The 14,976-nt window shown below is 49.1% G+C and overlaps 1 protein-coding gene across 17 annotated transcripts in view; it reads left to right on the forward strand.

Annotated features, from left to right (window-relative positions):
• The window catches only part of PLEKHA6 (pleckstrin homology domain containing A6), a 159,068-nt gene that overhangs the window by 25,718 nt on the left and 118,374 nt on the right, over positions 1 to 14,976 (forward strand). For 2 of the 17 annotated variants that reach the window (XM_063613227.1, XM_055234254.2), the window contains exon 1: positions 1,797 to 1,954. The exons of 14 other annotated variants lie outside the window; for them this stretch is intronic. In XM_063613227.1, coding sequence (XP_063469297.1) covers positions 1,893 to 1,954 — 62 coding nt within the window. In that variant the 5' untranslated portion in view covers positions 1,797 to 1,892. Of the gene's footprint in view, positions 1 to 1,796; positions 1,955 to 4,059; positions 4,084 to 14,976 lie in introns of those variants that run through there. One more of the 17 variants, XM_063613224.1, reaches the window with a different exon arrangement.

The following is a 14,976-nucleotide window of genomic DNA, read 5'->3' on the forward strand; positions in this document are numbered from 1 at the left end:
GAGACAGAGTCTCACTTTGTTGCCCAGGCTAGTCTTAAACTCCTGGGCTCAAGTGATCCTCCTGCCTCGGCCTCCCAAAGTATTGGGACTACGGGAGTGAGCCACTGTGCCCGGTCAAAAATAAATTTTTAAACTCATAGTCTTGTAAGGGAGCAGATGAGTGAGCCAACGACCATGCTGTATATGATAGAGACATATGCTACATATGTTGGTGGCCAAAAAAGAAAAGGACAGACTCTCCTAGGAAGTTCTGCAAGGCAGGAACCTTAAGCCAGGTCTCAGCTTCAGAAAACTACTTAACCTCTCTGGGTCTCTGTTTCCTAAGCTATCCTGTTAGGAGACTGAAGTCTCCGCAGCGGCGAGGAGGAAATGAAATAAAATAATATGAAGAAAACATGTGGCACTGGATAGTCTTTTTTTTCTTTTTTCTTTTCTTTTCTTTTTTTTTTTTTTTTTGAGATGGAGTCTTGCTCTGTGGCCCAGGCTGAAGTGCAGTGGTGCGATCTCGGCTCACTGCAACCTCTGCCTCCCAGGTTCAAGCAATTCTCCTGCCTCAGCCTCCTGAGTAGCTGGGATTACAAGGCATGCGCCACCATGCCGGGATAATTTTTGTATTTTTAGTAGAGATGGGGTTTCACCATGTTGGCCAGGCTGGTCTCAAATTCCTGGCCTCAAGTGATCTGCCTGCCTTGGCCTCCGGAAGTGCTGGGGGTTACAGGTGTGAGCCACCACACCTGGCCTAAATAATATATATATATTTTGAGACAAAGTCTCACTCTGTCACCCAGGCTGGAGTGCAGTGGCGAGATCTTGGCTCACTGTAACCTCTGCCTCCCGGGTTCAAACGATTCTCCTGCCTCAGCCTCCTGAGTAGTTGGGATTATAGATATGCACCACCGTGCTGGGCTAATTTTTGTATTTTTAGTAGAGATAAGTTTTTACCATGTTGGGCGTGGTGAAACTTAATAACTTAATAAAAGTTCAAAATGTCACCTTGAAACCAGGCCTGGGATTGGTTGGTGGGGGGAGCTTGGGGAGGGCAGGAGCTGAAGGAATTCCAGGAAGCTGGTCCATACACAGCCTCACCCTCTCTCTGCTGGTTAGTACCTGTGCAGCCTTGAGTAAGTCCCTCACCTTCTGTAAGTCTCAGGCACTCTATCTGCGAAGTGAGGATAATGCGCTTGTTGTATGACTCAATTGAGAAACTTCACACAAGTCACCTACAACATGCTAGGCACATAGTAAGTACTAGAAAATATTAGCTCTTCCTTATGATTTTTACCACCATATTTCACAGAGAGACCACATCTGCACGCTGACACACGCATGTTGCATATGTGTGGACTCCTGGATATGCTCAGGAAGGGCGGAGGGTGAGAGGGCCTGGGGTTAGGCTGAATGACAGCTGGCTGCTGCTCAGTCTGAGAAGACTTCCTGGAGGTGAGGCGACCGGAACTCTGTAGAGAAGGTGGGAGGGGTCAGGTTCGGCTTGGGTGATGGAACTGGGGAGTTCGGCTTGTGGTTCATGCCCAAGTTGGGGGAGCCTGCTTCATGGAAAACATGTCAAAGGGAAAGGTGGCCCCTGACAACAGGAACTTAGTTATCTCAGGCACGTAGGCCACCTCCCCCCACCACACCGCACTCCCCCTGCCTGGGCCAGTCCTGCCAGCAGCATCCCAGCTGCTTGGTAGCCCGGCTGGTCCCCTGACCTTCCTAAGCAAGGCAGCCTGGCGGCCATGCTGGGTTGCTGTGGTAACTGGCGGCCTCCCAGCTGGGTTGCCTGGGTAACCGGTTAGCTGGCGTTCGGAGAGGAGGGTGGTGAGCTGGGGGAAGTCAGCCTCAAAAGAGGCAGAGAAGGACAAGGGCTGGACAAGGAGGAAGACAGATCCCAGATGCCCCCAGCGCAGCCCTCTCCTCTCTCCCTCATGGGACTGGGAAAGCCAGAAAAAGGCAGGTAGGAAAGAATGTTGTGCTGTTTCCGACCCTTTGTGTGTATGTTTTGCAGTGTGAGTCGTCTTGGCCCTCATGGGACGTTTAGGAGATTTGACAGGGCGGCTCAGGAGCTAACCCTGGCAGTGATAAAACCAGGGGCCATCCAAACCAAGACGTCAGTCCTGGTCCTCCCCCCGCCCCCATCTCCCAGACAATTTTACCTCTTTGAGCTTTGATTTCTTCATCTGTAAAATGGAGGGAACTTGGACTTCCAGCGCCCACGTTTGGGGGCAGTGCCTGGCACTGTCAGCGGTGGGTTTCCTTCCTCTCCTTCCGTAGTGAATTTTGACTTGGTGGCTGCTTTCCAGCCTGTGAACAGCTTGCACTAGAGGCCAACACTGCTCTGAGCCCAGCCCTGCAGAGGGGATGGTGGTGGGATGGTTGGAATTCTTGAGAAATTAGAGACATGGCTCTTACCTCAAGGAGTTTACCAGCTCACTCTGCTGAGGGCAGAACGCAAGTTACACAGGTGGGAACATCTGCAAGAGCAAGAAAGGTTTTTTGTTTTTGTTTTTGTTTTTGAGACATGGTCTTACTCTGTCACCCATGCTGGAGTGTCCTGGTGACATCATAGCTCATTGCAGCCTCGACCTCCCTGGCTCAAGCCATCCTCCCACCTCAGCCTCCCAAGGAGCTGGGACTACAGGTGCTCGCCACTGTGCCCAGCTAATTTTTGTATTTTTTGGTAGAGACGGTTTCACCATGTTGTCCAGGCTGGTCTTGAACTTCTGGGCTCAAGTGATCCATCTGCCTCAGCTTCCCAAAGTGCTGGGATTACAGACATGAGCCACTGCACCTGGCCGGAATGTTTTAAAAGGAAGACATCAAAATTTTTGACTGCAGCCAGTAGAAATACATTCCAGGAGCACATGCGTGTTACCCTTACTGTAAGTGGTGCATGTCATATTGCAGTCTTGTCTGGCCTATACATATTTATTTTTAAAGATAGTCTTCATCATTCAGCTTGCTTTCACACTCACAGATGAGTCACTTCTTTCAGTGAAACACTGAGACAGCGTGCACACTAAGGCTCTTCAGGTATGTATAGGCCCTCCCACTGCTCTCACCTTCCGGGTGCCGTCACCTAGGGGATCTTCGCCACTCTGATCTATGAAGTCACCGAGATGCAGAAGTCTCATGACTTGCCTAGGGCCAGAGGCAGCAAGTCCTGGAGCCAAGGCTCAAGCTGGGTCTCTGTTGCTCAGGTCCACAGCCCACCCCAACGCCTGCTGAATCTGCTGCCCAGTTTTATTCCTGCCGTGAGGAGAACCCAAGGATTCTTTTCTTTTCTTTTTTTTTGAGATGGAGTCCTGCTCTGTTGCCCAGGCTGGAGTGCAGTGGTGTAATCTTGGCTCACTGCAACCTCTGGCTCCTGGGTTCAAGTGATTCTCCTGCCTCAGCCTCCCAAGTAGCTGGGATTACAGGCACACACCACCATGCCCAGCTAATTTTTTTGTACTTTTAGTAGAGACGGGGTTTCGCCATATTGGCCAGGCTGGTCTCGAACTCCTGACCTCAGGTGATCCGCCCGCCTCGGCCTCCCAAAGTGCTGGGATTATAGGCATGAGCCACTACACCCGGCCAAGAACTCAAGGATTCTTATAGGGAGAGAAACAGAGATCTCAAGATCCAAACAGTTCCCGGGTGTCTGTCCTGGCCCCCTTAAAATTGAGGGCCTGAAGCCAGGCCCAGAGCTCAGGCTCCTCTTGTCTGCTGTCTTGGGGACTGCAGAGGCTGGGACTGAGGAGAGCTGTGAAAGAGAAGGCCAAGCTTAAAGCAGTCTGGGTGTTCCCTCCGTGTCTGAGGGGAGTCAGCCGGGAAGGATGGGTGGGGCTAGCTGCGTGGGCTGAAGCTAACCCCTCCCGACAAGCTGTTCTGGCTGCCAAGCGACTGGACCTCACTGTGAGGGCAGACTTGGTGTCGGGGGCCTAGGCCATGCCTAGAGGCCTCAGGCTTCTGGGAGGTTTTTTGACAGGAAAGCCTTAAACCAGTCCCCAGAGAAGCCTGTTTCTCATTGTCTATCTCCCATCTGACAATGGAGATGGCAGACAGCAGGAGGTCTGCCAAGCGTGGCCTTGAGCACAGGCTAAGGTCAGCAGGGTCGGGGAGGCAGCGGGTGGAGGGGGGCGCGGTTTGGCACCTGGTGGCTGAGGTTGGGAGTGCCTGGAGAGAGAGGGACGCGAGTGGCTGTGGAATACCCAGGCTGAATGCTGACCCTATAAATATTTATTGTGATAAAATAAAGATAAGGCCTGGAATAAGAAGCAGGAGTGAATGAAGGAATTCACACTGCTCAGTTCCATTTTCAGCCGTGCTCTGTGAATTTAGGCCGTGTGTCCATCTCTCAGGACCGGGTTGGTTTGTGTGGGGTTCAGTAGCTGGTACCATTCCTTCCCTTCCCACATGGACTTTGCTCTTTGCAAACAGAAGAACAGGCAAGGCATTTATGGCTGGGAGATATTTCCTTGCTGTTTGGGTGTATTCTCTTTTCAGCTTCAAGCCGCCCGACCTGCCCTGTGTTGAAGGGAGGGCTGAGGGGTGGCTGATGGCTGAATTAGGGCCCGTGGCTTGGGGAGGAGGTTGCAGAGGGTCAAGAAGCTTCAGCTCTAGCTGTGTCCTTGTCTCTCTAGGCTTCTTGTTAATTTACTCAGCACCCACTGCTTTAAGCAGCATTTCCAGCTGTAAAAATGAGAGCAGTCAGAAGGTATCTTGTCCAGGCTCTTGATTTGGTATTTACGGCTCTTGATGCCTCTGTAACATGTGGTGTTACAGGCCAGGGTGGTGGGTGTGTGCAACTAGGAATTCCGCTGAAATTCAAGTGGGATGTACGTTTCTAGCTCCAGCTGGGTGAGTAGAGGCTGGGGAGATGGTGGGTTTCTGCAAAGGAGAATCAGTACTTCAGATTGGTACCAGCCAGCAAGGAGAGCATGTCCAGTGCTTCAGGAAGAACTGATTTACATGATGAAGTTGGATGAGTATCTTTCTTGTAGGAACCCCTAATCACTGCATCCATATACCCACTCAATATACTCTATTCTCCCAGCTTGTCCAGGGTGACCTTTGATTGCCTTGGAAGAGTCTGTTTCTGAGATGATGGGTCACTTACCCATGGCCACGTTGAGAAGTGAGGGAGGAATCAGAATTAGAATTTATGGATGTTTCCATGTTTCCTGCTGAGCCATCTTCTTGCCCCTCGTGTGACCCAACTGTGAGTGTGGGTGTGTATTAACCAGTAAGAGAAATAGAGGTATGGGGGATGTGGTTATTTATTTGACTCCACTTTGTCATGGCTTCCGCTGTGGTCATGGCTCATTTGTGGTGGCTCAGAGCTGCCCAGCTGGCCACCCCTCCCCAGGTGCCCAGACCCGTGTTCTGGAAGAGGCAGGTGGTAGATGCTGCCTCCTCTAGAGGGGGTGAGAGTGAGAGTGTTTGCTGCTCTCATGTTCCCATGCATACAGAGAGGGCCTGTCAGCTGCTCTAGGTATAATCGAGGGGGCCGTCAGACAGTGCAGAAATCTGGTCACAAAGCAGCCGAGGCAGGGCTTAGAGGCAGAGCTAGAGTGGAGGGAGAATCAGAGACCACACCCAGTGCCAGTAGTCTTCCTTGCTCCCTGCTGCCCACTTGTGATCGAGGAGGGGGCTATCCAATGGGGCAGCACCTCTTCTCGGAGCCATAGCTTCCCTTTGCAGAACAGGCCTTCTCTGAATCCAGAAACCAAGTGTCCCCACTTAAAGCCAGCTTAACCATCTCGTGGTGGCTAGCAGGGTGAGCTTCACTCATTCTCTTCTTTTCTCTGTACTCCTCTCCACACCTTTCTGCTCTTCCTTGCTATCCCTGTAACAGGGGTCACTTTTCTTGTGTGTGTTCAGATGTGAGCGTGGAAAGCAATTGGGAAGTTGGGTGAGCTGATTTTCTCCAGGGCTTCTGGTCTCTTACCATTAAGGTCAAGCGACTCAGCAGAGAAAGGAGGGTTTGCTCCAGTGGTTTTGTTGGGGGGAACCTGCTCTGGGGTCGAGGGGAGCAGAACATAGTGTGGGGGAAGAGGGGACAGGAGGAGTCGTTGTTGGCCCTGCTGTTCTTTTCAGGAAATGCTAGAGTGCGCCTCCACCAGCTCTCTAGTACTTGTGCTGTGGGTGAGGCTGAACCCAGGTCACAGTGCACGTGGGCGCTGAGGGAGGGTAACGGGGAGATCCTGTGACATCTGCCTCATGGTGGCATCCAGACCTGAGGGGGGCGGGAAGAAGAGAACCTGAGACCTCTGGAAGAGTGGCACAGCAGAGATGGGGAGTGTGGAGAGGGTTCTCAGTGGAAAGAAACCTCAAAGGGAGTGGGGCCGGGGGCTGAGCAAGGAAGCCTGGGTTGGCAGGCATAGGGGAAGCTCAGGCACCTTCTGATGGGCTGTGTGTGGTCAAGCTGTCCTGGCTTCCGTGTTAGGAAAGTCTGCAGGGAGGGGGTAGAGTGGTAAGGATGGAGACAGAGAGTGTCTAGACCTCATGAAGGACTTTTTTGTATCAAAATAGAAAGCATCCCAATTGGGCCCAGTGTCTTCCAGATTTGGTGTTGTCAGAACCAAGGCCAAAGTCATCAACACTTATACTTATTAAGTTATATTTTTAAAAGTGTCCTTTAATTGGCTGAATCAGCCAGTTGGAAATAGAAGTTGTTCTGAAATATTCCATCCACATATGCCTTTCTCGCCGATAAGTGTGTATCTCCCCACAGCAATTAACATAATGTCTTGAAAGAGTTGGTGCTCGGTAAGTTGCCTTCCCCACCTTCCCCAGGCTTTATGCTTGGGGCGGGGGTGACATAGGAGGGATAAGGTGCGGGAACTCCAGTTATGATGGAACTCTCACACCTACATCTTTTCCTGGGCTAGATTTCAGCTTGTTTCTCCACCTTCTGGCTCAGAGCCAGGATCCCGGCTTCCCAGTCACTGGCTGAAGGATTGGCAGGATGGGGTTGGATCACATCTTGTCTGTCCTTTTCTGCTTTCCTCCTTGGAGATGTTGCTTTGTCACTCACTTCTGGGGCACCCTGATAATATGGATGAGGTACTGGTCTGCAGTATAATTTGGGTTAGAAAACACGGAACCTCTTTTATACTTTTTATAATTGACTCTATATATTTTTAAATATTTCTTTTTTTTTTGAGATGGAGTCTCACTCTGTCACCCAGGCTGGAGTGCAGTGGCACAATCTCGGCTGACTGCAACCTCCGCCTCCTGGGTTCAAGCAATTCTCCTGCCTCAGCCTCTGGAGCAGCTGGGGTTACAGGTGTGCTCCACCACGTCCAGCTTATTTTTGTATTTTTAGTAGAGATGGGGTTTCACCATGTTGGCCAGGCTAGTCTTCAACTCCTGAGCTTGAATGATCCACCTGCCTAGGCCTCCCAAAGTGTTAGGATTACAGGCGTGAGCCACCAAGCCCGGCCTTAAATGTTTCTTTTTGAGAAGGAGCGGGCTATTTTCAGCCGGCTTAGAGGAGTTTATCACTCCCACAAGAACCTCAGGAGAGAACGGGTCAGGGAAGAGCGAGGTGTCAGCAGCAACAGCTCATTTACATATTTTCTGCAACTCTTCCCTTGGCTCAAATTGCAGGCATCCTGGCCAAGTTTCTTTATTTTTTCGAGACAGGGTCTTGCTGCATTGCCCAGGCTGGTCTCAAACTCCTGGGCTTAAGCTATCCTCCTGCCACAGCCTCCTGAGTAGCTGGGATTATAGGCACGCACCACTGAGCCTGGCTCTGGCCAAGTTTTAGTCTGGGCATTACTGTCACTTTCTCTCCATCACACACACCAAAGTCAGCGGCAAGTCTGGGCTTAATGTAGCTCATTATAGACACTGTGCTCCTGGTGTCAGAGTCTATTTTTCCAGATGGAATGACCAGGATGGGGGAGGGACTGAGAGTCTCAGCCTTGAAAGTAATCTTTTACTTGGTCAGCTTTTCTCCCATATAGCAGGTGCCTTTCTAGTGTCTCAGGCACATGGTCAGGCCAGCCACTGCTTGAAAGCCCCCGGTGACTAGGAGCACTGCCCTGTGAAGTAGCTTTTTCTATTGTTATGGACAGTTTCAACTTGTATCATTCCTTAATGTTGAGCTTAAGTTTCCTTCTAACTTCCACACGGTGGTACCAGTTTAACATCCTAGCCATCCTTTTCGGGGCTCACTTGTTTGTCATTGTTTCAAGAGTCAGGCAAGTATGGGGAAAGCATATAACCCAGTGGGGAAGATACAGGGTCTGTCATCTGCCTGCCTGGGTTTGCACCTGGCTTCCCACTCACCAGCTGTGTGACCCTGGTTATAATCCTTAACCTCTCTGAGCCTTGGTTTACTCATCTGTAAAATGTGAGTGATGATAGTACTTACCTCATAGAGTTGTCTAGAGGGTTAAATACATTAATACATGTAAAAAGCTTGGAACAGTGCCTGGCAACCAAAGGCAATTCAGTACATGGTAGCTTTTAATCTCTCTTGAAATAAATCATCTGGAATTGAACACAATACTCTAGACGTGGTCTGTTCCATGGGACCCTGATGCCCTCAAACTTGATGATATATTTCTATTATGTCAGACTAAATTTGCAAATCGCTGGTGTTTAAATTGAGCTCATTGTACTGAAGCCCGCAGGTTATTTTCCCACGGACAGCTGTCAGGCTTAGATCTCCCCTTTGCTGCATAAAAGATGTGATCTGAGTTAGAGGGAAGGTCAGGGTCAAGGGGAGCCCAAAGCCTCCCCTCACATTGGTTCCAAGCACACATGAACTCTCATTGATGCAGTCGCGTCCTTTTTATAATGCTGTTCCGCGATCTGGCGTTCTATTTGGAAAATCTCTTGACCCACACTGGGCTGAAATAAAATTCCCTCCCCATGGGTCTTTTCTTTCTTTCGGTGGGTCTCTTTTATTCTTCTTTGCTCATTCGTTGCATTTGCTTATCAGGTGAGCTGAGCACTTACTGTTGGGAACTTCCTTACCTCCAACTCTAGCTCCTCTACTTCTCCAAGTTCCCAGGCTATAGGGGAAAAGACACAGGTGCCCACAGCATAATCAGAGTGACTGTTTTCACAGACAAACCTCTGGGGCTCTCTAAATCCTTGCTCTTCATGGTCCACTAGCATCTGTATCATCAAGGAGCTTGCTGGAAATGCAGAATCTCAGGCCTCACCCCAACATGCTGAATCAGAATCTATGTTTTAACAAGACCCTCCAGGTGATTCATATGCGCATTAAAAGTGGAGAAGCCTTGCTCTAAGTTATTCAATGTGGAGTAGGAATGCGGAAAGCAAGAAGCCTATCTTTCAAGGCCTTGAAATTAGTCCTACTGATCAGGTTCCTGGAGACATAAAGCTATTTCTGGAATATATGCTCACAAGCTTTTTCTTGGAATGCTCATAATAAAGGTATTTTTTGTTTGTTTTGTTTTGTTTTGTTTTGTTTTGCTATGTTGTCCAGGCTGGTCTTGAACTCCAAGAGCAATTCTCCCACCTCAGCCTCCCGAGTAGCTGGGACTACAAAGCGTGCACGACTGTGCTCAGCTCATAATGTTTTTATAAAATACTCCTTTTCTTTTCTTTTTTTTTTTGAGACAGAGTTTCATTCTGTCGCCCAGGAGGGAGTGCAGTGGCGCAATCTCGGCTCGCTGCAACCTCTGCCTCCCAGGCTCAAGTGATCCTCCTGCCTCAGCCGCCCAGGTAGCTGGAATGACAGGCATGTGCCACCACACACGGTTAATTTTTGTATTTTAATGGAGACAGGGTTTCACCATGTTGGCCAGCCTGCTCTTGAACTCCTGACATCAAATGATCTGCCCGCCTCAGCCTTTCAAAGTGCTGGGATTACAAGCATGAGCCACTGCACCCAGCCACTCATGCATTTAAAAAAATATAGATTGTACTTGTGTTTTCCCCATTTTATTAGTAACATACACTTGAGCTCATGTATTTCAAACCACTGGATATGTACAGTTGGTTTAAATGTTTGGTTTTATGTTTCTGATCTACTTTTTTTGGTTAATATTAGGCTATGATTCCAGTATACGGAATCCTGATTCTGCCATCACTGTGTTAGTCATCCCTCTCAGCTTTGTCAGTAGCAAATCTGATAACCATGCCTTCTAAGTCTTTATGCAAATCATGGATGAAAATGTAGACCACAGCAGGATCAAGAACAGATCCCTGTGGTGCACCCTTAGAAGCTCATTCATTTATTTGGCCAGCAATGCTGACTTCCAGAACTCCATCCCTGCAATCAGATGAACTGGTTATAGCTCCACCCCTGTTCCCTGCTGACCTTTGGCAAGGTATTACTGCACCAGACTCCCAGTTCTTTATCTGTAGCCAAGGAAGTTGGAGTAGTCACCAGCATCCTCTGGGGGTGCTTTAAAGAAATGCATGTTCCTGGGCCCCTACCCTTTTCCCCACAGATCCTGGTTCAGTTGGTCTGTGGTGGGTACCCAACACCAGTATTTTGAAAAAGCCCTCAAAGCAGAGAGCAAAAAGTTCTCTGGGTAATTCTAGTGTGAAGCCAGGATTGAGAACCACTGGACCAGATAATCTCTAACAACCATGATCTGCCTTCCTGATCCAAGAGGATTCCTGGGGGCCCGGTACACGTCTTCTGGGGCCTCTTGTCCTATGGCCTGAGCCCTGCTGGCTGCAGACCACACGATAGGAGAGGGGCCTAGCTGGCTGGTAGAGCACCGTGGCCAGGCACTGGGTATGCTGTACAGGACTATAAAGCACCCTGGTTTTCCCCACATCCCTGGGAGAGGAGTTGGGATGCCTCCTATCAGCTGCTCACTCTCCTGCCTATCTTCTCTGGACAAAAGAATCATCTCTGACTTCTCTGAAGTTAGCTCCTTCTCTGTGTTTCTGAGCTTGCTGCTTAATAAAAATAGCCAAAGGCCAGTGTAAGTCTGTTTCGGGGAGTCAGCACCCTGTCTGATTCCTCTCTTTGTCTTCTGTTTCTTTCCTCCCATAACTCTGGAGGCAACAGCACCTCTGAGGCCTTCTCTTGCATCTCTTTCCCTCAATAGACTCCCACAGGCTGAGGACTGCACCACTCCAGAGCCGTAGCAGCTCTCAGGAATGTTGCTGGCCAACGCATCAACACAAAAAGACCTCTCTGACATGGCCCTGGGGGTCAGGGTACCTACTTGCCCAGGTCGGCTCATTTGAGGCAAGACCGGCTTCTACCTTGGGGCTCAGGTTGTTGCTTTGAGCATCGCTTGCCTGCTTCTGGGATATGAGTGTGTCCAGGATGTGTGGTCTCATCTTCTTCCTGCATCTCCGCAGTTGTGCTGGTATGGGAGTGTCTCTGCAGTGGGCCTGTTAATTGGTGCTTCAGCTGGCTGATTGACTCTAATGCGGGTGAACATTTATTTACCCCAGCAGCCGCCTCTCAGACAGCCGTTAATTGCAGGCACGAGAGAGACAATAATTACGGGATAATGGGTGGCTTTTGTGTGAGTCCTTCTCTTCGCACTGTGTCAGCAAACACAGAGAGTTTGTTTTCTAACGTTCAGCTACCCTGCTGGGGAATAACACACCCCCCTCCCACTCACTCCATCCCTGTCATCCAGTCCACCCTTCCCTTTCCCTGTCCTGGGTGACAGAACATATTCCAATTTTCCAAAATGTTGTTTCCTTCCAATCCTCATGCAGTCATGACCCCATTTTTTTGATTTGTGAGGTCTAACTCGTACTTTTAAAAAAGTAGTGCTTAATTAACTTTGCCTAAAAATGGGTAAGCAAATGTTAAACTATATGCCTATTCCATGTGCCTCCTGATCTTTGTTAATGTGTTTATATAGTTGTAATTGATGTGTAGCTAGTGTCTTGTGTCATGAATTTCTTTTTTTGTTTAATATTATTTTATACAAACACTCCCAGGTATGATAATGATCTATAAATTTGTCATTTTAAATAGCTGTAAGTAATTCTGTCATGTTGCTCCATTACTGGATTGCTTTTCTCTTGTTACTGAGAATTTGGGTTGTTTCCAATTTGTTGCTATTATGAATAGCTCTGCTATAAATGTCTTTATATGTACTGATTTTCCCCCTAGTTATTTCCCTGGGGTTCATTGAATTATGAAATTATATTGATCTGGGATCCTGTTGGGAAGAATGGAGGGGCTTGGGGAGCTGGAGGCTACTGGGAGAGTTTAACTGATTCCCTCCTCTCCCTCTCCCAGCACACAATTCCTCTTCTTTTCACCTCTTTTTGCATCCATTTTGAGTATGATCCTTGCCCCAACTTCCCTGGTAACAGCCCAGGTTGGTGAGATGGTGACTTGGTCTTCCGGTTATGTATTGCCGCATAGCAGGCCACCAAAATGTAGTGGCTGAGAACAAGGGCTGATGCCTGTCTCCCAGGGTTCTCTAGGTTGACTGGGCTCGGGGAGGGGTGGCCCTTGCTTAGGTCATTTCCGGCCATGGCTGTCCTCTGAAGGCTCGACTGGCTGGGCTGCCTGGGAGGCTCCTCACATGTCTGGCAAAGATGCCAGCTGTCATCGGGGAGCTCAGCGGGGCCTGTCAACCTGAGCACCACAAGTGGCCTCTCCACGTGGCTTGGACTTCCCTCAGTGAGGCGGTTGCTTCTAAGAGAGAATGTCTCAAGAGAGCATTCCAGGAGACCCAAGTGGAAACTGCAAGGCTTCTTATGCCCTAGCCTCAGGAGTCACACAGAGTCATGTCCGTTGCGTGCTGTGGTCCAACTGAACCTGCCGAGATGCACGGGGTGGGGAATTGACTCCACTTCCCAATGGGAGGGAACAGCAAAGAATCTGTAGACCTCTTTGGTCTTCCACTCTTAAAGACTGAAAGCATGTATTGGTTAGTAGCCTATGCATCCTACCAGGGCCTGCCTTAGGAGAGGCCATGTGAGAGTCCCTCTTCCCATCCCCTTCATTTCCACAGAAGCAGTCTGCTCCCGTCTTACTTCCATTTACCAAAATCCTGCCCGTTTTCAGAAGTCATCTGATCTCTCAGCCTTCCCTGGTTGCCCACAGGAGCCACAAGTCTCCCTGTCTTTATCTGCCTTTGTCTCACATGGCTCTTCTCACAGTTATTTATGGGCTTGGCTTGCTAGGTTGTAAACTCTTGGAAGGCAAAGACTCTGTCATGTTCTTCTTGTTAATCTTGACACCCCACCCTAAAGACCTAGTAAAGTTCCTGGCATAGAAAAGGGCTTCCATCTGCTTTCCCCTTTTTCACACATTTGAGACGGCACTGCCTGTTGAACTAATGAGTTCTTATGAACTAATGACCTTAATGGAGCGGGGGGTGGTGGGAAGAGAACAAGCACTTGCCACACACTTTGTATGTGCACTTAACAGAGCAGGCTAGGAGCTTTACATATATTCTTTTACATTCTTTTGCATATGTGGCAGCCACTGGGAAGGGGCTTCCTTGGTAGAGCTGGAAAGTAAGTAGCAGCATTACTATTTTATAGAGGATGGAGTTGAGGTTTGGAAATGTTAAGTAACGTGCACAGTGACATAGTTGGGTCACCTAGTTAGCAAGTCATGGAGCCATAATTCAAACCTAGGTCTTCAGGAATTTAGGGCACATATTCCCTCCTGTACGCTTAACCTCTTGGAACCTCAGTTTCTTCATCTGTAAATGGAGAGAAGAATACTTCATAGGGTTGTTTGGATGAAAAGAAATAAGACTGTAAGCCATCCAGGGCTGTACTTGGCATCGAGTAGGCATTCATTCCCTATTGCCTGCCATCCCATGGCTTCTTGTTCTCAAGGCTTTGACAAGCACTTTACCCACCTGGCATGCCTTTATGGCTGTCAATGCAGTTGACGGGTTTGCCCTCCTCATCTTTGGGTGTGTGCGTTGTTCACCAGCATACATATGACTACTGTGGTACATGCCTTCCAATTACTCCTCCCCTCCCACTGGAGCACAAGTGAGTCATTTTCCCTGGATTCCCCCCCAAGTGAGAGACCGCCATCTTCTTTGTAACACAGTACAGACAGCCAGGTCTCCCAGTCACGCCAGAGGCTTCTCCTAGAGCAGCTGAGGCGAGGGATTCCACCCTTCCACATTAATTGCTTTTGTTTGTTCCTTTAAAATTAATTCCAACGAGAGCTCATTAACTCTTTCTATTTCCTCATCTCATGCTCACTTGTTGTCTTCACTACTCAGTTTTGTTTTCCATTTTTTGGTCTTGCTCTGTCTCAGAGCATATAGGAGCCCTATTCAGAATGATTCTGCAATGGTGACATCTCGTTGGGTGAGTTAGGATGTAGGCTAGTAAGGAGGTAGCAGCTACTGGGGAGGGGCTTGCTTGGTAGAGCTGGGGAGAGCTATAATTTATGTCTTTTGCTTCCTGATTCCCTTCCTTCTTATTCCTTTGGCTCTGGTCTCCTCGTTCTCTGGCCCGAAGCACTGCCTGGGAAGGGAGGAGCTGGCTGGTTTAGGCGTCCACTAGTCTGGTCTGATCTGTCCCTTCATTCCCCAACTCAGTTTCATCTCCCACTCCCCTGCCTGGCCATTGATATATGGCATAGAGTTGCCAGAATCACAGAAGGCAGAGGAGATTGGATTCTTTCTCTTAACTCTTCTCATACCCTTCCCTCCAAGGGTTCAAACTGAAAAGTCTAGGAGTCCAGAAAGGGATGAGATTTTAAAAACTCTTTCCTCCCTGCCTTCAGGTTCTTCCTTCTTCCCGGTGCTAGTCCTTTGGAGGAGCAGCAGGGCTCAGGGGCAGGCAAAAGGGACGCCTTCCCAGCAAACTGCCCTGTCAGAGCCTTGGAGGAGGCCTCTTTAGACCTGGCTTTCTTTATTGTTCTGGTACAGCCCTAGCAGGGGGCTTGTCATAGGCAGTTGCTAGCTTTTGTGATTCTGTTCCAGTCATTGACCTGGATGCCTGGAGTTTGACAAATCTTCAAGTAAGGAAAAGCATTTCCTGTATCCATGTGAATTTGCAAATATATGTGTTTTGTGCTTACAAGCCCATGGGAGGGTG

Source organism: Symphalangus syndactylus, chromosome 19 (assembly GCF_028878055.3).
Source record: "Symphalangus syndactylus isolate Jambi chromosome 19, NHGRI_mSymSyn1-v2.1_pri, whole genome shotgun sequence".
NCBI classification, from domain to species: Eukaryota; Metazoa; Chordata; class Mammalia; order Primates; family Hylobatidae; genus Symphalangus; species Symphalangus syndactylus.